This window comes from Schistocerca cancellata, chromosome 3 (genome assembly GCF_023864275.1).
Source record: "Schistocerca cancellata isolate TAMUIC-IGC-003103 chromosome 3, iqSchCanc2.1, whole genome shotgun sequence".
Taxonomy (NCBI): domain Eukaryota; kingdom Metazoa; phylum Arthropoda; class Insecta; order Orthoptera; family Acrididae; genus Schistocerca; species Schistocerca cancellata.
This window is the reverse complement of record NC_064628.1, coordinates 550,805,213-550,832,040: the sequence shown is the minus strand read 5'-3', so window position 1 is coordinate 550,832,040 and position 26,828 is coordinate 550,805,213. Positions and strand designations below refer to the sequence as shown.

The 26,828-nt window shown below is 40.2% G+C and overlaps 1 protein-coding gene across 1 annotated transcript in view; it reads right to left on the bottom strand.

Moving 5' to 3' along the window:
* LOC126176419 (BAI1-associated protein 3) overlaps nucleotides 1-26,828 on the bottom strand; it is a 394,605-nt gene that overhangs the window by 84,155 nt on the left and 283,622 nt on the right. Inside the window, exon 18 of the mRNA XM_049923576.1 lies at nucleotides 21,474-21,683. Within this exon, the coding sequence (XP_049779533.1) occupies nucleotides 21,474-21,683 (210 nt within the window). The remainder of the gene's footprint in view (nucleotides 1-21,473; nucleotides 21,684-26,828) is intronic.

The following is a 26,828-nucleotide window of genomic DNA, read 5'->3' as shown; positions in this document are numbered from 1 at the left end:
TTTTGACTCCTGCCACAGCCAGTATCAGCAAACAAATGATACTGTGTCTGCCAATGCTGGAGTAGTCACTGCTCATTTCTTTTTCTTCAAATGAATGATGAAGCTCTTCCTGGTTCACCATGTGAGCTACTTATGATTCCTCAGAAGAGGACAATTAATACTTGCATTCTCATAAATGCTAAAAATAAAAAAAGAAGCCAGAATGTGTAATCATAACAGCTGTACATGTAAGGAAGGCACTGTTCTTCTGCCTAATGGAGTCTATGTACAATGGAGTATGTTTCATACATTCCGTCCAGTCCCTCTGACACAAGGTCCAAGAAAAAGTACATACACAGCAGAAACGTACAAGGATAAATAAAAGTACTGGTGAAAATAGGGGAATACCAGCACTCCAAATTCTAGTACCTCAACAAAAAATTAAATGAGAATAAGGAGCATTTTTGGCATGGTGTATTACAGCACAAATGTTTTTATCATGAACTGTGTTCTTAAGCTGTGACAAGATATATTAAAATTGATAGACTGTGGCAATGGATGATCAATTTACTATAGATGCCTTCTTGCTCTCTGCAGAAAGACAGGTATGGCAGGACACCTGTGCTGATCCATAGAGAAATGTTTTGAACTGTAAATGGAAGGCTGCAGATCTGTGTGAACTCAAATAGGCCCTGTAACTGGACATATTTAATATTACATAAATTAGCATCATCAGTCTTATTTCTGGTCTGTCAAACCTCATATTTCAAGCTAGCAAATTGGAATTTGGTCCTGATGTCAGCTGATAGTTTGTGTAGTGCATACAGTGTTATGAAACATTGTATGTATTATATGTAAAGTGTTTGCAGCGACTGGGAGTGAGAAATGAGTAAACAGTGAGGCATTAGTCTTTTACATTATTGAATAACTTACTAGTAAAACACTATTGCACATTAGTGATAAACTAAATGAGGTAGCAATGTTCTAAACAGAGTAGCCTTCTATTTCAGAGTGTGGAGGCTCCAATCTTCATCCAGCCATCCTGATTTAAGTTTCCTGTGGTTTCCATAAATTATTTCAGGCGAGTGCTGGGATGGATTTTATTGTTAGGCCACGACTGACTACCTGTCATATCCTTATCGTGCTAGACCTGTAACTATGTAAATGTCTGTATATGTAAATTACTTTATTTTTTTGTTCTTAAATTTTAATACCAAGACATGCCCAATATCCTTGCAAAAGAGGTCTATCAATGAATAAAACAACTGTTACATTGACTACTACTACTACCACTACTACTACTTCACAACAAATTCCTGTGAAGCACAAGAATATGTCTGTACTGAACTCCTTGTCTACTGTTACTGAATTAATCAATATTAAGGAAATGATTCACAGCATAATGTTTAATAAACAGTCATGTCCTAATATGCCACATATTACTCCATAGTAATTATAGCAGTCTTCTTTTAATATAGTATGTGACCTGTGCAAATGAATCCCTTTACTTAGTTGCCTTGCATATTTATCACGGCTTCAATTTTTAAGATCATATTCCTGTTGGAAATTCAAGAAGAAATAATAATTTAACTACCAATCTGAATATAATGCTTCAAGGTGTGCTGCATGGAATGTGAGTACGAATTAGGATTGCTGTCTAGTGTGCTGTGGGCTTCCATTAAAAATGTGATCACATGTAAATTTTTGTTATTTAGTATTTAAAATTTCTGGAAGGTTCTCAAAATTTCTCACATTTGTACTATTTTCATATTCTGGAATAGCCTATGTTTGTGTTAATAGTAGCACTCTCTAACCAGGAGGCAGCTGTGCATTGATGTCTGTATTAAAATTGCTTTCAGTTCTAAGTGTTGTACTTAACTGATGATCCTACTTTTGGATTTGGACTTGATTCTGGTTATGACATGACATTGTTTGGTGGAGAAACCTAGCAGTTAAAATATCTACATTGGTTCCAGTTGGGTAGTGCAAAAGCATTCACATACACAAACAAGAACTGGAATACAAGCAGTACATTGTTCCCAAGGTCCATGTGTATTCAGGAGACCAAGGTATGCCAAAACATCAATCAACATCAGGCACCCATCAGTGTATTCCAGAGATGTTGATCAGAACCTGATGAAATGGATGAGGAGATTTGACCAAGTTACCAAATACAACAGGTGGGATCACATGATGTTTTTGGAAAATGTGTTCCTTTACTTGAACGGCACAACCTAGCAGTGCTTCAACAATGAAATGGAGAAGCTCAATAGCTGGGACAAACTCCAGGTTGAAATGAAGAAGTGGAAGAACAAATGAAGAACAAGGCCATATTTTACATTCAGAATATTTTTTCACTATACCTCACTGTGAAACCGAATATGACAGAAGCTGACAAAGTCACATATTTCATGAAAGTAGTCACAGAAGACATGTACTAAGCCCTTTTGGTAAGGAATGTTACAGAAACTGCGGTTCTGATCAAGAGCTGCCAGGGCATTGAGGAAATGTTATGTTCAACTCCTGAATGTGGTCTCTACTGCTGTTGTGGGGGGCCACCATGATCTCACCTCTCTCATATGCCAAGTAGTATGAGAAAAGATACAGCAATTTACAGCAGCTAGAAATATCACACAGGGTATGCAAGAGATAGCAGCCTTGAATGTCAACTCCAGACATCAGGAGATAATAGAGAATGTTGAAGAAGAAATGTGTTGATCTTCAGCATTAATCTCCACCACCTGTTGAATGCATCATGAAGAATGAACTTGACTAACTTGTACTTATGCAGCAGCTGCAAAATGCTATTCCACCATCTGACAAACACAGGTATATCTAACTCTTCTGCCAAGTGCAACAAACCCATAGAAGAACAGATATTTGGAGGATGAAGGATAACATGCTGGTATCTTTCCGCTGTGGGGCCATGAATACACTGTATGCTACTGCAGAGAAAGACGACAAGAATTTGATCACTATCACACCACAAAAGATGAACTATCACAACAGTTCTATTCATACCTGTCACCTATAGATGATTAAAATCAACCTGGATTAGGATGCTCACCAATTTGACATAACCATTTCCCATCACCATACAGAGGTAGCAGCCATTCACTTAGCCACTGACTTGAGGAAAACTGAGGCGACCATCTATGGAGCTGAGGACATCACAGATGAAAATCCTCCATGAACAATGGTCACCAAGACACCAGGAAATCTCATCAATGGCATCTTCAAAGGCCACACAGGTACTAGTCAATACAGAGGCTTATTTTCCTATAATGTTGAATGCTTGTCATTGCCAACTGAAGAAGACTATGTTCGGTAACAAAAGATTGAGCTGAAGGTCACAAACATGAAATACATCCAGGAAACTTGAACATGTGTTGCAAGAATAACATCAATGAAAAAACACAGTCCTTTGATATTGTCTCTTCAAGATAATGTGGTCATAGCATTATTCTCAGGTAATCTGAGGAAGATCAGAGTTCCAGACTGACAAATCTACTACAGTAACTGTAAGTTCCAGTTGTCAATCAAGATGCTCAATTAAACTGTGGAGCTTTCACCAATTGCAAAAAGCTATTCAGGTTCAAAGAAGAAATCTACTCAGGCTCACAAAAGAAATCTACTTGCAAATAACAGTCATGTAGGTGGTAAAAGAGAACTCTCGTTTGTTAATTGTCATGAGCAGCCATAACTCATTCCTAAAGGTATGTGCTTGGGAACAGCCACACCAGCCCATGGTGTGTAGCTTGTAACAGGACACCCTCCTGTAGCATTACTTTTCCTCAAAAGTAGTTGTCAATACCAGAATTATTTCTCGAATTTTAGAGAAGGTCAATATTATCACAGTTGCTTTTCTGAAAACTTTTATATAATTTTATGCACAGTATGTTGTATTTCAAGCTAAAATTTACAAAAAAGAATTACTTTATAAAATGTTTTAGTCTTGATGTTATAATCAAGAAGTACTAGTTCTGAATGTACAGTTAAAATTACTTTTTTGGAAACATTTGAAATTACTAACTGTTTCTATTATTAATTACACAATACTGTACTGGTTACTATGTTTATTTCTGGATTCATTTATGAAATAATAATTGAAATTAATAATGTAACTGAAATGTGCAGAAATCCATTTGTTAAGAAAAATAGTGAACCCTTTGGAATATGGTGTGAGTGTCAGAGCAGTAAGCATGCCTCTGTTGTGACCAGATGTATTTTTGTATTTGTGCAAACAATGTAATTTTGGCTTTGTTAATGTGAAAAATCAAAAGACTGTATGCTGTACTAACATATGAGAAAATACATTAACATGCAAAAAAGTTCTGCAACACCAATCTTCAAATTTATTTAGATCAATCCAACTGTGAGGACCTTAAATGTGACATTTTCAGCTTCAAGAATCAGACTTCTAGACAAGAAGAACTGGAGTCAACTCTACATGATGAGCTAAGTAAACTAGAAAGTTTCTTGTGATCTCTGCTCCATGCAAACTTTCATAAAAGACTAATGTGGACAATATATCTAAAAATAAAGATGCAGTAACTTACCAAACGAAAGCATTGGTATGTTGATAGGAGACAATAAAAAACACACAAACACACACACAAATTTCAAGCTTTTGCAACCCACAGTTGCTTCATCAGGAAAGAGGGAAGGAGAGGGAAAGAGAAAAGGATGTGGGTTTTAATGGAGAGGGTAAGGAGTCATTCCAATCCTGGGAGCAGAAAGACTTACCTTAGGGGGGAAAAGGGAGAGGTATAATAGATGGAATTAGGAAGTAGGGGGTAGACTACAAGCTCAGTGCCATTGATGAAGAATCATACTTCGCTACATCTACAGACAAGTCAGTGGAGTAAGCTACTATCAACATGCCAATAGGATCTGACCTAACTCAGAAGCAATGTCAGCTAGTGTTAGCCATTCTGCATCAATTTTCTGATGCTTTCAAATCTGGACCGGGCGGGATGACAGACCAAGAAGCCTATGGTAAAGCATAATATCAACACCTGGGATAAACCACCAATTTGCAAACACTATTTTAGAATGTCACCAACTGAATGACAGAGAATCTGGGAAGACATGGAGAAGATGCTTTATGGTGACACCATCGAACTTTCAGATAATCCTTGATCCTCTCCTGTGGACCTTGTGAGAGAGAAGGATGGCCAACACCCTTGATTGCTTGATAGGAGCACAATATTTCTCAACTATGGACAAGCAGCAGGATACTGGCAAATTGAGAATGGTGAAGCTCACCAGGAAAAGACTGCATTCACAACACATGATGGCCTCTATGAGTTCAAAGTTATGCTGCTTTGATTCTATCATGGTCCAGCTACCTTTGAGCATACAATGGACACCTTGCTTCATTGCCCACATAATAAAAATTTTGTGGCTCTTTGTTAATGGTGATGGAGTCCATTCTAATCCAGACACAAAATAATTACAGTCACAGATGTTATGAGTCTTCAGCACAATCATGATGTGAGAAGTTTTCTCAGAATGTGTTTGTAGTACCAGTGATTTATAAAAGACTTTTGTGCCAAGGGACATCCCTTGCAAGAACTACTGTAGGGAGATGCCAAATTTTCTTGAAATGAGGTGCAGGAGATGTCTTTCCTTGTTCTTTTGGATGCGCTAACATCTCCTACAGTTCTAGCATTGTATAACAAGAATGTTAAGACAAAATTTCACACTGAAGCTAACAGCTTTGGTATAGGGGCAGTCTGAAACAGAGCATCTCCATTCTGCTCTAGTTACACCCCTACTAATAATGTTTTTTTTCTCTCTTCTGTTATTTTTGGTTCTGATTTTATGTAACCCACATATTTGATGTTGCATTGAATATATCCATTTCTTATTTAGACCAGATTTAAGTCTACCTGACTGCAAAAATATAATTAGTTTTGTTTAAAACCATAATCGTCATCACCATCATCATATCGTCAGCATAAGTCATTGCCTTCTGTAGAAGATTATTCCATTCTTTCCTGTTTAGTGCTGAACTCCTCCAATTCTGAGTTCCAGTTTTCCTCATGTCCTCTCTGACATCTCTCTCCCACCTTAGCTTTCATCTTCCTGCTCTCCAGGTTTCCTCAGGCACTGCACTAAATATCTTCTTATGCATTCTGTCATTTGTTATCAGTACCTACCGCCTGTGGTTGACACAATTTTCTTCCACTGGACCGGGATTTTGTCTCAAGATCTTTCTTTCAAATATGTCCAGTTGCCTTTCATTAAGTGTCATTAATCTCCATGTTTCAGCACCTTTTGTTAGCATCAGCCTTATTTATTGTCTGAGGCCATGGTAGCACTTATTGGTGGATAGTATTTAGTTTTGAATTTTAGAGCCAACATTATTCTTAGTTTACTTCTGACTCAAGTCATTAAACTTATATGAACCAATTTCTATGGATGAGGGCTCATTTGAATAGTCCCTTTTCGCTACAGGCATATACTTAGTTTTTCCTTTGTTTATCTGTAGGTTCATCATTCTAGCAGCTTCTTTCATTGATCTTGGTTTTCTAGCAATTATATTAATATCATCTGCACCTACCAGTACCTGAACTGATTTATACAGGATAGTCCCTATTGTATTGATGCCTGCATCTCTTACAACCTTTTCCATTGTTTGAGATCACAGACTTGATTATATATCATGTATTTTAATTTGATGTTTTCCATAGTAGCTTTCACTAAGGCAATCAGTTTATTAGGAATGCTTAACTCGTCCATTGCTGTATACAGCTCTCTTCTGTCAATACTGTCACAGGTTGATATGAAGGCTATAAAGAGATGATGTGTATCAATCACAAAATCTTTGCATTTTTCTAGTATTTGCTGCATTGTGAAGACCTGATCAACAGCAGATCTTCCCCGACGAAACCCACAATGATAGTCACCAACAGCATTTTCAACTTAGGGTGAAAGCCTGTTAAAAAGGATGTTGGAGGATATTTTATAAGCTGTAGGTAATAGGCAAATTCCCCAGTAGTTAGAGCACACCAAAGTGTCACCTTTATTGTGTATTTGGCATATGATACCTATGTTCCAATCTCAGGGATACTTTCATCTTCCAAATCTTAACTACAAGCTTGTGAACATGTTTGACAGATTTCTTTCCTGCATTTTTAATGAGTTCTGCTCATATTAGACCCATTCCCAGGGCCTTCTTATTCTTCAATTTCTTGAAGGCCACCTCTACTTCCTCAGCAGTCGGTACTGGTTCCTCTGTTCCCAAGTTCCTTGTATTTACAGAGGATAAGATTCCTTGATTCCCAGGTGTACCAACACTCAACAGTTCATCACAGCACAAAAAGAAAAAGAGAGAGTATGAAAGGAAAGAAACAGAAGAAACGGAATAACTGAAAGGGATGAACTAAGTGAGAGACTTAATCAGGAGTTAAATAAGAGCTGGAAGGATTTCCAGCCAAGGGTGAATTTACGTAGGAATACAGATTGTTCAACTATAAGTAGTGATGAAGCAATATGTAGAACATGGATGGGCAACCGGCGCCCTGCAGGCCGGATCCGTCCTGTGATTGATTTCAATCTGGCCTGCGGACGTTATCTGCAGGAGAAGACAAGTTGCTCACACTGCACTCCACCCGAGAAGCACTTTTGGGTATTCCTGCCAATGCTCAGCTAGGCTCGGCACAGGTTTGCAACTCATGATGCAGACCAGTGAAAGTCTTGCTTAAAGACTGGCCAAACAGAGCACAGCCTGGTGACAAGTCTCAGACTGTGCTGGATGGCAGATGTTCAAGATAAGAGAAGCCACACAGGCAAGTGCTGGCCTCAGTGACTGGCTGTTGCTGTGTCAGCTATCATTGTGGAAGTGGCTGACACCTCATTAGCAACTTGCATGTGTAGTGCAGTACAGAGCTGCCTCCCACTGCTGCTGCAGCACAGGAGTCAAATGTGGACGTTATTTCCTGCCTGTGTCTGTGGTACACATTGATAGAGCGCAAACGCTTGTAGTAGGAAACAATGCCATTAAAATTACCAACTGCTCACAAAATGTACTGACTTCAACAGCAGCAGCAGCTGCTGCACAAGCTAGTTGTCTGCTGTCAGTTTGCACATGAAGTTCTGTGTTAATTGTTTCTCAATTTCATGCAAATGTCTCTGTGCGTCGAGTTTATTTAAAAAATGTCTGGCGTTAAGAAGAGGAAAGTAGATGCTGAATGTCATCTATTCCAGACAAAATGGACTGAGGATTACTTCTTCATGATGTACAACAATAAACCTGTTTGCTTGTTGTGTAGTGAACCATTACCTGTTGTGAAAGAATATAACGTGAAAAGGCATTTTTCTATGAAACACACAACAGCTTACAGGGCAACTAGGGAAAGACAGAACTACGTTATTAATTTCCAGTTTGGAAAAGCAACAGCAAATGTTTCCCATATCAAGGACACACTGTGACAATTTCGTTAAAACTGGTTTTATAGTGAGCAGAAGCATTGCCAAGTCATTACAGCTTTTTTTCTGAAGGCAAATTCAAAAAGGAATGCCTCTTGGACATCACTGATGTACTGTGTCATGATAAAAAAAAGTATTTGAACAAGTAATTCTGTTGCAACAAACCATGGTACGATGAACTGAGATGATGGCTGTTGACATTAAAAAAAGTTTGTGTGACCGTGCTGCCACATTCAAAGCATTTTACATTACTTTGGACAAGAGCACTGATTCATTGGACACAGCTCAATTAGTGATTTTTGTTTGTGGTGTAGATGTGGATTTCAAAATAGTGGCAGAATTACAGATATTAGAAGTAATCACTACTAGTGAAGATGTATTTCATGAAGTTGAAAAAAATCATTGAAACCTTCAACCTGCAGTGGAGTCAACTCACTGGAGTTTTTTTATGATGGGGCACCTGCGATGGTCAGTTCACAAAAACATTTTATCTTTTGAAGTAAATATTGACAAAAAAGATTAACAATTCTTCACTGCATTATTCATCAACAAAATTTGTGTTCTAAATCAATTAAAATGAAACATGTCATGGACGTGGTTACCACGGGCATCAATTTCATTAAGTCCCACACACTAAATCACCACCAATTCAATCAGTATTTGTATGATCTGTGCTCTGAATATGCAGATTTATCTTACCATTGTGAAGTGAGACGGCTGAGTAAGTGCAAAATGCTAAAACATTTCTATGATCTTTGACAAGGAATAGAAGATTTTATGGCAATCAAAGGGAAACCACTGGCTGAAATAAATGATCCCCAATGGAATTGTGATTTCACATTCATGGTTGACATCACATCTCGTTTAAATGACTTAAATTACAAACTCCAGAAATGAGGGCAGTTAATTCACAAATTACACAGCCATCTGAAACCTTTTCCGGCAAAGATCCACTTGTGGGAAATGCAGATGAAAGCTGGAAACTGTTAACACTTTCCTACATTGTCAACTCATGAAAATGTTGATTATGTTACTTACGCTCATGAGCTGAAATCATTATTAGTGCAATTTACCACAAGGTTTTCTGATTTCAGGAATGCAGACAGCATGTTTGCTGTATTTGCTAACCCAATAACTTGTGATGTAGAAAAGGCCAGAGAAAATCTTCAAATAGAACTTATTGAACTTAAGGACGATTTGTCTTTAAAATCTAAATTTGAAGAAATAAACCTGGTCAAATTCTATAAAACTTATGTGACTGAAAAGAAATATCCGCAACTGAGATTATTTGCAAGAAGGAAAATTTATCTTTTTGGAAACACATATAAGTGTGAACAACTCTTTTTTTCTCTTATGAAAACAAATAAATGCAACACACATGCAAGGTTAACAGAAGACAACCTGGAAAATACCTTAAGACTCAGTTTCAATTACCTAAATCCAGATATCAACGATCTTGTGTTAAAAATTCAAACTCAGAGCTTACATTAAGCTGCTGTTGAATATTTTTTTAAAAGCAGTAAAGCACTGTCTATATATTTGTTAAGTGTCACTTTTCAGCTTTCCTAACGGCTGCTGGCAAAATTTGTGTGTCCAGCATATTGGATTTAGACAAAGTCTCCATGATTCACCTGGGTTTCTATGCAATCACATGATCTTCAAAAGTTTTGTTTTGGGGTATGGGTTATCATGATGAATTTAAGGAACCAAGACATTGAGTTAAAGTACGGTGTGAAAATAAATGTAAACATCCGAAGATGGGGTCTCATGTATTGTCACAGTCATGGACAAAATTCCACCTTATTTGCTGGGCAAGCTGCCGTCAAGCCAGGTGAGTTTCCTTTTGGCTGTATTGCTGAATTTTTGTATTTCACTATATATGATAATATTCATGTTCTCTTGAAAAGCTTAGGGGTGAGTCTAAATATATTATCTGCAAATCTGCATGTCACAGATGTCTTCAAACGTATGCATGACAGGTGCAGCTATCACATCACATGAGTACTGTCTTTTATTGACTGTCCAGTCATTTATGTGAGAATTCCGGCCTTTATGTGCCATGTAAACAACATATGATTCATGTGTACCATTAGCAATGATACAAATTTCACACAGAAGTCAGGAAGCCCTCAAACGATGAATACTATTGTCAATATGTTAATATAATGAACGTCTGATGGTGAGTGTTATCTTATTGTTATTACTACAAATATCAACGACCAGTACTGATGCCATCCGAAACATTCTCAGTATTACCAACATGAACTGAGTGTCTGAGGACAATTATTATCAAATACTAACAAAGAGATACAGGGGCTGGCCAGTACTTACCTCAGCTCAGTACAGCCGATAGATACACACAAAACAAAACCGAAAATTTATGTTTCTAGCTTTCGGAACAAATGTTCCTTCATCAGGGAGGAGAGAGGGGAAAGAAAGGGAAGAAGGGAAAGGAGATTCAGTTACTCACAACCCAGGTTATGAAGCAACAGGGAAAGGAAAATAGGGAGGGTAGCAAGGATGGAGGCATGGTTGTCAGAGGGAAGCCAAAGATATTCTACTGTAAGTACTGTGCCAGCTTCAAACCAAAGAGGATGCATACAGAAGTAAAGAGGTATATAGTATAAAGATAAACACAACTATGCAGGATGAAAAGATGCGTGAATGGCTAAGAGGAAAGGGAAAGAGGAGAAGACTGAAGAGTAAATGGGAGTGAGGTTGTTTAACGTAGGTTCAGTCCAGGGGGATGGGGGGATGAAAGGATGTGTTGGAGTGCAAGTTCCCATCTCCGCAGTTCAGAGGGACTGGTGTTGGGTGGGAGAAGCCAAATGGCACATACGGTGTAGCAGGTTCCTAGGTCCCTAGAATTATGCTGGAGGGCATGCTCCGCTACTGGGCATTGGGCATCTCCTAGGCGGACAGTTCGTCTGTGTCCGTTCATGCGCTCAGCCAGTTTAGTTGTTGTCATGCCGATGTAAAAGGCTGTGCAGTGCAGGCATGTCAGTTGATAAATGACATGTGTAGTTTCACATGTGGCCCTGCCTTGAATTGTGTACGTTTTACCAGTAGCGGGGCTGGAGTAAGTGGTTGTGGGGGGATGCATGGGGCAGGTTTTGCAGCGGGGTCGGTTACAGGGGTAGGAACCGCTGGGTAGAGAAGGTAGTCTGGGAATATTGTAGGGTTTAACAAGGATGTTACGGAGGTTAGGGGGCCGACGAAAGGAAACTCTGGGTGGTGTGGGGAGAATTTTGTCAAGGGATGATCTCATTTCAGGGGTTGACTTGAGAAAATCATATCCCTGGCAGAGTAATTTGTTGATGTTTTCGAGGCCAGGATAATATTGGGTGACAAGGGGGATGCTTCTGTGTGGTCTGGGGGTAGGAACATTGTTGTTGGATGGGGAGGAATGTATTGCTCGAGAGATCTGTTTGTGGACAAGGTCTGCAGGATAGTTGCGGGAGAGGAAAGCACTGGTCAGGTTATTGGTGTAATTGTTGAGGGATTCGTCACTGGAGCAGATACGTTTGCCACAAATACGTAGGCTGTAGGGAAGGGAGCGTTTGATGTGGAATGGATGGCAGCTATCAAAGTGAAGGTACTGTTGTTTGTTTGTGGGTTTGATATGGACAGAGGTGTGGATGTGAGCTTCAACAAGATGAAGGTCAACATCCAGGAAGGTGGCTTGGGTTTTGGAGAAGGACCAGGTGAAATTCAGATTCGAAAAGGAGTTGAGGTTATGGAGGAAATTAAGGAGTGTTTCTTCACCATGAGTCCAGACCACAAAGATGTCATCTATAAACCTATACCAGGCCAGGGGAAGCAGCTGTTGGGTCTTCAGGAAAGCCTCCTCCATGCGGCCCATGAAGAGGTTGGCATAGGACGGAGCCATCCTGGATCCCATGGCCGTTCCCCTGATTTGTTTGTAGGTCTGGCCTTCAAAAGTGAAGTAATTATGGGTGAGGATGAAGTTGGTAAGTGTGATAAGGAACGAGGTTTTTGGAAGATCTTCGGGTGGGCGTTGGGAGAGGTAGTGCTCAAGGGCAGAGAGACCATGGGTATGTGGGATGTTTGTGTAAAGGGATGTAGCATCTATGGTGACAAGAAAGGTTTCAGGTGGGAGAGGAGTGGGAATGGATTTGAGGCGTTCTAGGAAATGGTTTGTGTCTTTGATGTAGGATGGGAGTCTGCGGGTAATAGGTTGGAGGTGCTGGTCTACCAGAGCTGAGATACGTTCGGTTGGGGCTTTGAAGCCTGCTACAATGGGACGGCCAGGATGGTTCTCTTTGTGGATTTTGGGTAATAGGTAGAAGGTAGGGGTACGTGGCTCAGGTGGAATGAGTAAGTCTATGGAAGCCGCTGTGAGGCCTTGTGAGGGACCTTGGATTCTTAGGATTTTTTGCAGCTCAGTCTGGATGGAGGGAATGCGATCCTGGGTAACAGCTTTGTAGGTTGAGGTGTCGGAGAGTTGACGCAGTCCTTCTGCCACATACTCCACATGGTCAAGTACGACAGTTGTGGAGCCTTTATCCGCCGGGAGGATGACAATAGAGCGGTCTATTTTCAGCTCCTTAATGGAACGGGATTCAGCTGGGGTGATGTTGGGGGTTGTTGGGATGTTCTTCAAGAAGGACTGGGAGGCAACACTGGATGTGAGGAATTCCTGAAATGTCTGCAAGGGATGGTTTTGGGGGAGGGGAGGAGGATCCCTTTGACAAGGCAGTCGGAACTGTTCTAGACAGGGTTCAACACTGGGTCTAGTATTTGGGGGCTGTGTTTGGGTAGTGAAGTGGTATTTCCAGTTGAGGTTCCGGGTGAATGAGAGGAGATCTTTAACCAGGGCAGTGTGGTTGAATTTAGGCGTGGGGCTAAAGGTTAAGCCTTTTGACAGAACAGATGTCTCTGGAGGAGAGAGGGATCTGGATGAGAGGTTTATGACTGAATTGGGACTGGCGATATGTGGCATTTGACTGTGGTTATAGTTGAGATTTGGTCTGTGTGGGGTATGTGCTGGGATGGGGAGATTGAGTAGGGTGGCTAGACTAGGTTTGTTGGCTATGAGGGGGGTTTGTTGAAGGTTCTGTTGTGGTTGGTGTTTGTGAGGGATAGGGAGAGGGGCCCCACTTCTTAGGTGTTGCACTAGCACTGTGGATAGTTTTTTCAGGTGGTGTGTGGCATGGAACTCAAGTTTGCAGCTGGCTTCTAGGATGATGTTCTTGAGTGTGTTCTCCAAGCAAGGGTTTGAGAGGTGGAGGAATTTGAAGAGAGATAGGAGCTGTTGGGAGTGGTGGTTACATGAAGTAGTGTAGAGATTCAGGACAAGTTGGGTAAGGGCTAAGGATTGAAGGTTCTGGAAGTCCAGGAGAGACTGGTGGAAGGAGGAATTGCACCCGGAGATGGGAACTTTTAAGGTAAGCCCTTTAGGGGTAATTCCAAAGGTTAAGCAGGACCGGAGGAAAAGTATGTGGGATTGCAATTTGGCTACGGTGAATGCATGTTTCCGGAATGAATGTAAATAATGTGGTATAGGATTAGGGTACATAGTGGGAAACTGGTGGGTAGGGAAATTAAATAACTAAAATTGAAATAGTAATCATAAGAAGGAATAAAATGCGGAGGGAAGGACGAGAAAGAAAGAAATTGTGTTGGTAATGTTCAATACCAAAGGAAGACCACTAAATAAGAAAAATACGGAAAAAGTTGACCAGACCAAGCAAGTATGTCCAGATCAGGGGAAAAGAACACACGTTGCTCAAAAACAGAGATAGCGAGTGGCGAAAAAAGGATCGCGCGTGCTGCAAAAGATATCGCGCGTACTCAAAAAAGATCGCGCGTACCGCAAAAGCGATCGCGCGTGCCGCAAAAAAGATCGCGCGTGCCGCAAAAATGTCCCAAAAAAATTTTCCTGTGGCAGAGAAAGATAGACAATGGCACAAAAATATCGCCAGCAACAAGAAATCGACGGAAATGGATGATACTGGTAGGTGTGGAAGAGATTGTTGGCAGTGATTGTTGCCTGGAAAACAGTGAATAACGAACGTTAAAACTATGGAATGTTGAATAAATAAATCAATAAATAAAAAAGAGAAGAGGACTATAAACGGAACAAGATAATAGGAGGAAGATGAAACTAGCACAGTTGGTGACGAAAATATTTATTTATGGATATATAAAACACTGAAGAAGAGAAAATGTTAAGATGACAGACGTAAGTGATAGCTAACAAAAGGGACAAAACAATGAAGGATGTGGACCATATAGGTGATCTAAATGATTAATGGAAAATCTCATATAGAGTAGATAATCTGCCACATACTCCACACGGTCAAGTACGACAGTTGTGGAGCCTTTATCTGCCGGGAGGACTGCGTCAACTCTCCGACACCTCAACCTACAAAGCTGTTACCCAGGATCCCATTCCCTCCATCCAGACTGAGCTGCAAAAAATCCTAAGAATCCAAGGTCCCTCACAAGGCCTCACAGCGGCTTCCATAGACTTACTCATTCCACCTGAGCCACGTACCCCTACCTTCTACCTATTACCCAAAATCCACAAAGAGAACCATCCTGGCCGTCCCATTGTAGCAGGCTTCAAAGCCCCAACCGAACGTATCTCAGCTCTGGTAGACCAGCACCTCCAACCTATTACCCGCAGACTCCCATCCTACATCAAAGACACAAACCATTTCCTAGAACGCCTCAAATCCATTCCCACTCCTCTCCCACCTGAAACCTTTCTTGTCACCATAGATGCTACATCCCTTTACACAAACATCCCACATACCCATGGTCTCTCTGCCCTTGAGCACTACCTCTCCCAACGCCCACCCGAAGATCTTCCAAAAACCTCGTTCCTTATCACACTTACCAACTTCATCCTCACCCATAATTACTTCACTTTTGAAGGCCAGACCTACAAACAAATCAGGGGAACGGCCATGGGATCCAGGATGGCTCCGTCCTATGCCAACCTCTTCATGGGCCGCATGGAGGAGGCTTTCCTGAAGACCCAACAGCTGCTTCCCCTGGCCTGGTATAGGTTTATAGATGACATCTTTGTGGTCTGGACTCATGGTGAAGAAACACTCCTTAATTTCCTCCATAACCTCAACTCCTTTTCGAATCTGAATTTCACCTGGTCCTTCTCCAAAACCCAAGCCACCTTCCTGGATGTTGACCTTCATCTTGTTGAAGCTCACATCCACACCTCTGTCCATATCAAACCCACAAACAAACAACAGTACCTTCACTTTGATAGCTGCCATCCATTCCACATCAAACGCTCCCTTCCCTACAGCCTACGTATTTGTGGCAAACGTATCTGCTCCAGTGACGAATCCCTCAACAATTACACCAATAACCTGACCAGTGCTTTCCTCTCCCGCAACTATCCTGCAGACCTTGTCCACAAACAGATCTCTCGAGCAATACATTCCTCCCCATCCAACAACAATGTTCCTACCCCCAGACCACACAGAAGCATCCCCCTTGTCACCCAATATTATCCTGGCCTCGAAAACATCAACAAATTACTCTGCCAGGGATATGATTTTCTCAAGTCAACCCCTGAAATGAGATCATCCCTTGACAAAATTCTCCCCACACCACCCAGAGTTTCCTTTCGTCGGCCCCCTAACCTCCGTAACATCCTTGTTAAACCCTACAATATTCCCAGACTACCTTCTCTACCCAGCGGTTCCTACCCCTGTAACCGACCCCGCTGCAAAACCTGCCCCATGCATCCCCCCACAACCACTTACTCCAGCCCCGCTACTGGTAAAACGTACACAATTCAAGGCAGGGCCACATGTGAAACTACACATGTCATTTATCAACTGACATGCCTGCACTGCACAGCCTTTTACATCGGCATGACAACAACTAAACTGGCTGAGCGCATGAACGGACACAGACGAACTGTCCGCCTAGGAGATGCCCAATGCCCAGTAGCGGAGCATGCCCTCCAGCATAATTCTAGGGACCTAGGAACCTGCTACACCGTATGTGCCATTTGGCTTCTCCCACCCAACACCAGTCCCTCTGAACTGCGGAGATGGGAACTTGCACTCCAACACATCCTTTCATCCCCCCATCCCCCTGGACTGAACCTACGTTAAACAACCTCACTCCCATTTACTCTTCAGTCTTCTCCTCTTTCCCTTTCCTCTTAGCCATTCACGCATCTTTTCATCCTGCATAGTTGTGTTTATCTTTATACTATATACCTCTTTACTTCTGTATGCATCCTCTTTGGTTTGAAGCTGGCACAGTACTTACAGTAGAATATCTTTGGCTTCCCTCTGACAACCATGCCTCCATCCTTGCTACCCTCCCTATTTTCCTTTCCCTGTTGCTTCATAACCTGGGTTGTGAGTAACTGAACCTCCTTTCCCTTCTTCCCTTTCTTTCCCCTCTCTCCTCCCTGATGAAGGAACATTTGTTCCGAAAGCTAGGAACATAAATTTTCGGATTTGTTTTGTGTGTATCTATTGGCTGTACTGAGCTGAGGTAAGTACTGGACAGCCCCTCTATCTCTTTGTTAGTATTTGTTTCACGTCTCTATATGAGATTTTCCATTAATCATTTAGACAATTATTATCAGTTTGACAAATCGCCATTCTGTTTACATGCTTACAGTTCTTTCTCATATAAACACTAGCAGCTAATTCTTGTCTAATGTGGATCCATTAGAACATGGCAGCTGTTGAAAATGTGGGTAATTTATAAAGAATTAGCTGCAACCAGTTATTTTTATAGGGATTTATTTCTCCAAGATGATATTTCAAAATGCCCGGCATCACATCTTCACATAATTTCATTTATTTACATGTCATGAGCATAGTTTCTTTACTAATGGTGTTGCAGGATTTTCCAATGGGATTTTTAAGCCAATTATCACAAAAAGTCATAGATAAAGACAAACTGTTTACGACACACAAATAAATGAAAATGTGAAGATCGGGTGAATATAAACTTACATTCAACAGTGCTATTTTGGAGTCATAATTGGTGGGCATGGCTTGTTGAGAAAGGGGTGTCATTCATATCAATCCATTACCATGTAAACATTAACACCACAGACCCACTAGTTTTGACTTTATGTGTTAGGAGCACTGTTGTCATGTCATGTGACAAAGTGGCCTGCGAGCTGAAATACGTATGTGAACCTGGCCCGCTGGTCATCAAATGTTGCCCATGCCTAATGTAAAAGATGGGCTTAACACTTTGTTTATTATAAATTATGCTTAATTACAAAATTCTACTACAGAGACTGGGTACAATATGTTTGTCTATCCTCTTCTGGAGTACTCTGGGTGTGGGATGTGCCTCAGATAGTATTGAGGATGGATACTGAAAAAGTTCAAAGAAGGGCATCTCATTTTGTATTATCATGAGACTGGGGAGAGAGAGATACAGGTATGATATACAAACTAGGCTGGCAGTCCTTATAAAAAAGGTGTGTTTCATTGTGGAAGGACCTTCTTGTGAAATTTCTATCACCATCTTTCTCCTCCAAATGGAAAAACATTTTGTTGCTGTCCACCTACAAAGAGAGGAGTGATCATCATATTAATAAGAGAACTCAGTGCTTACACAGAAAGATTTAAATGCTGATTTTTTTTTCCTGCATTCTTTTCTTGAGTGTGATGTCAGAGAAATAATTTGAAGGTGACTTGATGAACCCTCTGCCAGCACTTAATTGTGAATTACAGAGTAATCATGTAGATGTAGATGTACATACTAGTAAAACATTTTGAAGTAATAGACAGATTTGAAATGATGACACCAGTCACTGTAAAGACTGGCATTTCATGTTTTCATTAAATTAGTTAAAATTTTGTGGAACTAATTAACTTACAAGGTAAGTTTGGAAGTAACCACATTTTCCATTGCAGATTTTGACTCTGTACTTGTAGCTTCTGACCTTTGCTATTATACTTCGGTCAATCTCATGTTTACGCACAAGATGGCATACTTCATTAATTGATTAGCCATTAAGCCATTATTGAGGCTCGAGAAATTGCAAGACTCCTTGTAGAATATATCATTTTGAAACATGGAGGACCCTGTTTGATGGTCTCTGACCTGATCTTATTTATATTGCGAGATCACCCACATGATAACAACAGCCTACCACCCACAGATAAATGGCTTCACAGAACCCTTTAATAAGAAATTGGCAGACATGCTCTCAGTGTATGTTGATGTTGATAAGAGATAATGGACTACAATCAATACTGACGGTCATGACATTTGCATATATCAAAGTGAAGCAATATATGACACATTTCACATTGTTCTTTCTGCTCCACAGTCCCAATGCTGAAATGACAATGGATACACTGTTCCTAGTCAGCCAGATGACACTTAGGGTAACTACATGTCAGCACCAGGACGAAGAAGCTAGGCAGCTGGTTTCTGTGTGGTCCATAGATGCCCAGGATAAGAGATGCAAGGTCAATAACACCAAGTACTGGCAAGAGAGTTACAGCCTGGGAAACTTGGTATTAGTATCAGTGTGGAAAGGAGGACTTTTGGAAAAGTTACTAAAATGCTAGTTTGGGCTGTCACTTGTCACTTGTTGGACATCACATACAGAGTCAAAGATTAGGACCCTTTATCAAGAAGACAAAAGGGCAGAGAGACCATCAATGCCCTCTACATTAAGTACTATTTCAGTCCTGAGGCACAGATTGATGATAGGGACTCCCCATTCGACAATTTCTAGAAATTGTGTCATTGTTTCTTAAGGAGAGGAAGCACTGCTGTGAGCTGGGCCACATGCATTGTGCAATAGCTGTTAGAGTGATTAGCTGCTAAGCTGCATGTCATCAGCCCAAACCCGATCATTAGCAGATATTTGTTATTTAGTATTTATCATTTCTGGAATGTTCTCAAAATTTCTAATGTTTGCATACTCTGGAATATTTAATGTTTGTACAAACAGAAGCACTCTCCACCCACAAGACAGTTCTGTTCTATCTGTATGCTGGTGTCCATAAGAAACCTTTTTTTCGGTGTTAACTGCTGTAGATCAGTGATGACTCACCTTTTCGATTTGGTCTTGATTGTGATTACTATGTGACAATATTATGCAAATGAGTGTTGATTACAGTGAAGTGTTGAAACTGTACTACATGAAACAGTTCCACATTGCCAGTTGCCTACTAGTTAAGTAGTCATCATGCCCTATTACACAGAACACCATGCAGCATTTATGGAAAAACTGCCTCAGCAGAAAATGAGACAAAATTTTTAGATATACGTATTCAACAAATAGGAAATAGGAGATACACTAGAGTAATCTAATGAAAAAACTAAATACACTCATGCATGCTGTAACATTTCACTCAAAATATAAGCATCAGTGGCGTAGAAAAAGATTGTCAGAATAATAATAATACAAGAGAAATACAGGCTCCTGTAGACCAATACTTAAAAATCTCAATATACTGCCCCTGTCATTTTTATGTATTTACAAAACACCAATCTTCACAAAAGGAAGCACATTACAGGAGCAAAATATCTTCAAGCATAGCTCTGATTTTCACTTGTATTGCACTGAGACACAGGTATAACCTATATGTCATTACAGTAAATAAAAAGATTTGATAAGGAGCAGTATATCACTGGCACCATGCCGTGTAATTATATACCATCCTATTTGAAACAGATACCAAATTTATATGTTTACATTGAAACTGAAACAGTAATTGCTTGATCACTGTTCCTATTATATTTCTGAGTTTTTGGAAAACCACAGAAATTAATGTTATTGATAGAACATTCTTAACCATATTTATTGCTTTCTATTATGTAAGTTAATGTTATTGATAGAACATTCTTAACCATATTTATTGCTCTCTACTATGTAAGTTGTTTTCATAATGTTTCTAGTATACAGCATGCATTGAATAACTGTTGCAAAAACATATTATGTATATCTATCTCATACAACTACTTCAAACTGCACTCTCCTATATTGTATGTATAAACTATATATCAAATAATGATTTAAGTCACCAATAAAGAAATAAAAATATAAATATGAATATGTTATACAGTATGAAGCACTTTGTATAAACTCTGAAATAATTCTGAATTTACTTTATTGGTGTAAATTGATGCAATAGTCTGGAAGAAATTTCACTATCCAATCATTGTACGGGAGCACTGACTCAACTGCATCCATAACTTGTTTTTCTTTTTTTCTTTTTCATTTTTTTAATAAAAAATGTAAAACATGCTGATTAAGATAATACTTTTTTGGGTGAACTCATTTGGGTGTAATGCCTTGTCATTTAAAACTGATGAAGAAGTTAATGCACTGGGTATGAAGATGTAGGACAAAACTGAACAGCATGACTTATATTAAATGTAAATGTTGTATGATTAGGGCCTCCCATTGGGTAGAGCATTCGCTGGGTGCAAGTCTTTCGATTTGACGCCACTTCGGCAACTTGCGTGTTGATAGGGATAAAATGATGATAATTAGGACAACACAACACCCAGTCCCTGAGTGGAGAAAATTTCCCTCCCAGCTGGGAATCGAACCCTGGCCCTTAGGATTGACATTCTGTCACACTGACCACTCAGCTACTGGGGGTGGGCAGCATGACTTATGTACATGACTTAGTAATACCAGTATAATAGAAAGGAGATTTTTATGCATGTTTGAAAACATAAAACAACTCATTCCTTGGCAGAAGCAATGCACCAGATATACTTTTCTTCCATAATAGAAATAGACATAAATAAAGTAAAAGATGGAAAAAGTTAGTTATAAATGAACAAAATAGTAATAACAAACCTGAAATTTTCTTATCAAAGTGGAGAATCAGTATCAAATACATACAGTTTCCTAATCAGAGTATAATTGGTAAATGTAGTACCACTCTTGTCACACTTGTCACATGTAATATTAATCATTACCGTAACTTATATGTACCATAAACTGTAACTCACATCTAAAGTGACATTAAGATGAAGAGAAAAATTTACACAAGGAAACAGAAAGCATTACTGAAGTAAAAATAGGAAAAGAGAACTGTTCATCTTGCCTTTGCAGCAACTCTGTTGATAACCTGCAGAGCACGAGCTTCAAGCTGTGTAATAGCTCCATCCAGCATATTATATAAAGCAGTACGCCACTGCTGGCTTCCTCCACTGCCTGCTTCAACTGCTTCTAATACAACTTCCGCCTGCAATTCAGTGCCAAGTGGGGCAAGCCATCGTCGAACATATTCAAGGTCATTTACAGTTACACACATCTGTAAAAAGCAAAACAAATCAGATACAGTAAAGAACCTGTTATATTACTTATTTAAGTCCAACATCACATGTGTGTGTGTGTGTGTGTGTGTGTGTTTTCTGCTTTTGGCAATAGGTAAGATAAAATTCTCTTTCTGGTTGTGCTGCTGTTAATATTTATTTCTGTATATCCTCTTTCATTAAATGTATAGCTGATGGTTAAGACAGGGCTGGAGGGATAATAGAAGACTAGTCCATGTTTCTTGCAATCCTTATATAATCAGCAGATTTTTTTCTTCTTTTGAAGAGAGGCTTCTTCAGACTTCTCCATATCTCACGATCTCCAGCTGTTTGTAACCAACTTCAATTACATTACCCCTAGATAATTTAATATTCTAAAATGTCTCACAAACTATTCATTCATTCCATCAGTTTATTTCCTGTGCACGGAGACCACAACCATCCCAATTTTATAACAAATACTATAACTTCTTCAGTTTCTATATTCTCTCTTTTACATTTATTTATATTCTTACCACTTCTTATTGTTTCTACCACACAACTGTAAAAAGACTAGGTACCTTAAAGTAATGTTGGAATAACCATTTGTATAGGTGGGGCACATTCTCTTCTCTGCTGGAGTACCTAAGGAGGAATTAACATCAATTGTTATTATTATAACAATTTATCAGAATAAATGGAATTTATTTTGTTCTTTTAAAGGGGTCTTAGGAGGGTCAACAACCTAGTCATCCTGATTACTTTTTCCCACAATTTTTCATATATTATTCCAAGGTGATGATGGAATATGTGGTGTTGTACACTACTGGCACCACAACAGGCAGTCAACACCTATAGGTTGTCAGTAACACATGTGATTGCCCTGCCAATGCACAGCCAGCTAATAGACAAACCCTCTGCTCAAGCATGAGTAGTGGCACCAAGCTTGCTTAAGAAGATGCCGCACTGATACCAGCCAGGATAATTGTGGAACCTTAGCAGCAGTACTAGTATGCTTACCCATTATGTGCCTGTGTAATGGACTAGTGTGGAATACTATTTGGACTTTCAGAATAAAGTTAAGTAAACAACATCACATGCATATTATGTGTTGTGAATTGGCAGGAGCCAATTCATGGAGTTTGGAGGAAGCGAAAGGCACGCGTTTAAGCTCACGCAGGCTGGCGTGAGGTCTGGAACAGGTCAGAGAAATAAGACTAGCAAAACAGGAGGTAACTGGTAGAATATTTAACTTTAATCCACAATTGGTGAACATCTCTCTTGACTGTACATGCTTCACAAGATAAATAGCAAAGGATAAATGGCGCCTTGCTAGGTCGTAGCAATTGATATAGCTGAAGGCTATGCTAACTATCGTCTCGGCAATTGAGAGCGTAATTTGTCAGTGAACCCGGGCTAGCAACGTTGGCCGTACAACTGGGCAAGTGCTAGGAAGTCTCTCTAGACTTTCTGTGTGGCGGCGCTCGGTCTGCAATCACTGACAGTGGCGACACGCGGGTCCGACGTATACTAGCGGACCGCGGCCGATTTAAAGGCTACCACCTAGCAAGTGTGGTGTCTGGCGGTGACACCACATTATGTGTGTTTCTAATTATTTTGATCTCTATTTCAGCATCCACCTATTCCTCAGCATCCATCCTTGGACCAAGCCAACATAATAGTTCCTAGCAATATATCATGGGTTTTACATTTTATGTTCCCTGTTTATTATTAGTAAATTCACAGTGACATTGTTTTGTTATTATTATCATCACTAATAAGTGTATTTATTTACAATGCACTTGATGTAGAGATATATGACATGATAATTTGGTAATGAGACATTGCTGAAATGGAATAAAAATGATAATAAAATGAGATAAAACTGAAAAGTGTACACAGAAATGAAGAATAGTATGAGCATTAATAAAAATGGGAAGAAGCTGCACAGGGAGACTGTATAAGGATACCGAGTGAGGTGGTGTAGTGGTTAGCACGCTGGATTTGCACAAGAGCGCTGCAATTCAAATCTCTGTCTAACCAGTCAGATTTAGGTTTTGTAGTGCTTTAGGCAAAAATTGGGGTGGTTCCCTTGAAAAGAAAACAGCCAATTTCTGTTGCACTCTTTCCATCAATTTGAGCTTGTGCTCTAACAACCCCTTTGTCGACAGGACATTAAATCCTAATCTTCAATTTTTTCCTTGCACTATAGAAAGTTATTGGTATTCTAAAATGAAGTAAAGCACAAACAATTGAAAGCTGTGTGTATTAGCAATGTGTTGTCACCTGCAAAAGTGCGCCATGAAAGAGCAGTACTGTGAACTTCCGCAGAGCCCACCATGGGCAAGTTCCTACTTAAACCCTGCTGTGCTACACTCATGCTCAGTTATAATGTTACTACTGTTTGTACACATTTGCCTTATCTTGTTGTGTTCAGTGTATGTTATGATTATTGGCGCACATGCCACATTCTAAGAAAGTGCAGTAACATTCTTGGTTGTGTTGTGTGTCCAAGTTATAACACAAGTGACAAAGAGTGTGATATCATTTCCTGCATGGTTTTCAGTTTCTGGTTGGTCATCCACAGCATCTATGAAGTTTTTACACTGTCTGGTTTATCAGCAAGGGGTTCTTACTGCAGCATCTCAGTCAACAGCAGGAGTAGTTGCTTGCTGACTAAACAGTTTGTGATGCAATCATTTGGTTGGCCCTCAATCATGAAGTTCGTGAGCAGGTCCTTCAATGTGAAAACCCCTCCCTCTCCAACATTCTAACTACTGCACAATTCTTTGAGGTTTTGAGTGATATGAGTACTCAGACTGAATGGTGTTGTGAGGTCGCAGAAGTTCAACCCGCTTCCTCCTGTTATTTGTCAGATGGTTCACAGGGGTGATATGGTGGCAGCGGTCTGCATGCAAGCAAAACATCACAGTGGCTGGCCCATCTTACAGTGGTAGCCATGGCCACAGCAGCAGCAAACCATGCCTGGTAATGAACAACAATGCAAATGCCCCATGCTCCCTCTGGTCCGTAGTGTTTTGTCACTCATCATTGGTCGGATTGTCCTAAGTGGTGGGTCGTTTGCTGCCAGTGTAACAAAATTGGCCACATTGCCTCTGTGTGTAATGCAAAATTCCAACAGCCTACTGCAGACGCTGCCATGGATGTCAACTGTGTATTGGCAATCTCCATTGCACCCAATAAGTTTTTTCTTGGTGTCAAAGGTTATCAGAAGGTTTTGCGCATGCAAGGTCAACACTTGTGCTGCCATGTCATTGCTCAACTTGCTGATGCACACGGACTTGGGTCCTCCTGTAGCACCAGTGCCATATATATAAGTCACATTCAATAAACAAAGCATTCTAATATTAGGTAGTTTCTCAGATTCAGTACCATATAAATCTGTGGTTCATCTGCTGACTTTTCTGGTGGTGATCAATGAACAGACTGAAAATCTGTTTGGTTTGGAAACTTGTAATCTTATTGGGTTTACTATTTCTGATGGAAGTTAGCCTCATCTCTGATCAAGTGCCTTATACACCACTCAACTGTTTATGCTCTGAATTTTCAACTCTGTTTTCTACATGCTTGGGTTGTGCCAATAATTTCAAAGCCCACATCATCATGAAACCTTTGGTCAGACCCTGTTTCTTTTGGGCTTGCCTGGACCGATGGTGCTCTGTGACCAAGAAAAGGCAGAGCTTGACAGCTCACAACCTATGGGGTCATCTAACCAATTGCATCCAGCGAATGGACTACCTCCTTAGTCATTGTAAAGAAGCCACTGAGAAAGTTAAGTCTTTGCAGCAATTTCAAAGTTTCTGTCAATGCTCACTCTATCACTGACACATAACCCTTGCTGTGCCCTGATGAACTTTTTTCCAAGATCAGCCTCTATACTGTGTATTTGCAGCTTCCCATTGATGCTGACTCAATGCCTCTTGGTTGTTAACACACCTTTGGCTTATATCAATGCTTGGGGTTAACATTTAGAACAGCCAGTGCCACAGCAATTTTTCAGAGGTTTCTCAGACAACTCATAATGCTTGTGCCTGGCTGGGGCAACTATGTTGATGATACTGTGGTCTCTGACTCCTCCACTGCTGAATATCTCAGCAACTTACATATGCTCTTTCCAGTGTTACAGGCCACTGGGATAAAATGTGATTTGGAAAAGTGCCACTTCTTTCAGTCTTCTATTGTTTATCTTGGGTTTGAGATCTCTAGCATTTGTATCAAACCCCTTTGTCAAAATACCTCTGCTGTTGTGGCTCTTCTGCATCCTACATAGATTGAGGAACTCCAAATTTTTTTTTGTAAGATTGTTTATTACCATCAGTTTTTGCCGGGGAAGCATCGGTTTCACAACTGTTACATGCCTTGCAGCATAAGGAGACTTCTTTCCACTGGTCGTACACATGTGAAAAGGTGTTTTCCAAACTGAAGTCTATGTTATAAGCTGCACCTTGCCTTGTAACCAACCGACTGGGTTAACATTTAGTGTTAGCAAAAGATATGTCCCAGCATGGGCTGGGGGTAATGTTAGCTCTTAAATATTCTGATGGCTCCATGCAGCCTATTGCATATGCATCAAAGACACTTAATTCATCTCAGACTGGATACTCACAAATAGAGAAAGAAGCCCTCACCATTGTTCATGCCTTAAAGAAGTTTCATGTTTTCCTGTATGGTGTAAAAGTCCATCTCATCACAGATCGGAAGCCATTAGTTTTGCTGTTTAAACCCTCAGTGTCGTTGCCAGACAAAGCAGTGCATCACCTTCAATGTTGGGCACTGTTCCTCATTCAGTACAAATAGGACATTCACTTCCACCCCATGGCTAAACAAGAGAATGCTGATGTGCTCTCCCATCTTCTGGCCACTCCGGACCCAGTTTTTGATTGGGAGGAGTTACTGTTTCCATGTTGATGACTGCTCTCAACAAACTCTTGATGATTTTCCAATCACTAGTGCTCAGGTCAAGCAGGCTAGTGCTACTGATCTGATTTTATGGAATGTGATACAGTGTGTACAACACGTATGGCCTGAGGTGCCTCCATCAAGGGCATTGGACCACTCCATAACTATTATGTGATTTGGCATAATTTCTCCATCATTTATGGTGTTCTACTCCTTGATATGGACTATTCAGCTCCTCACATAGT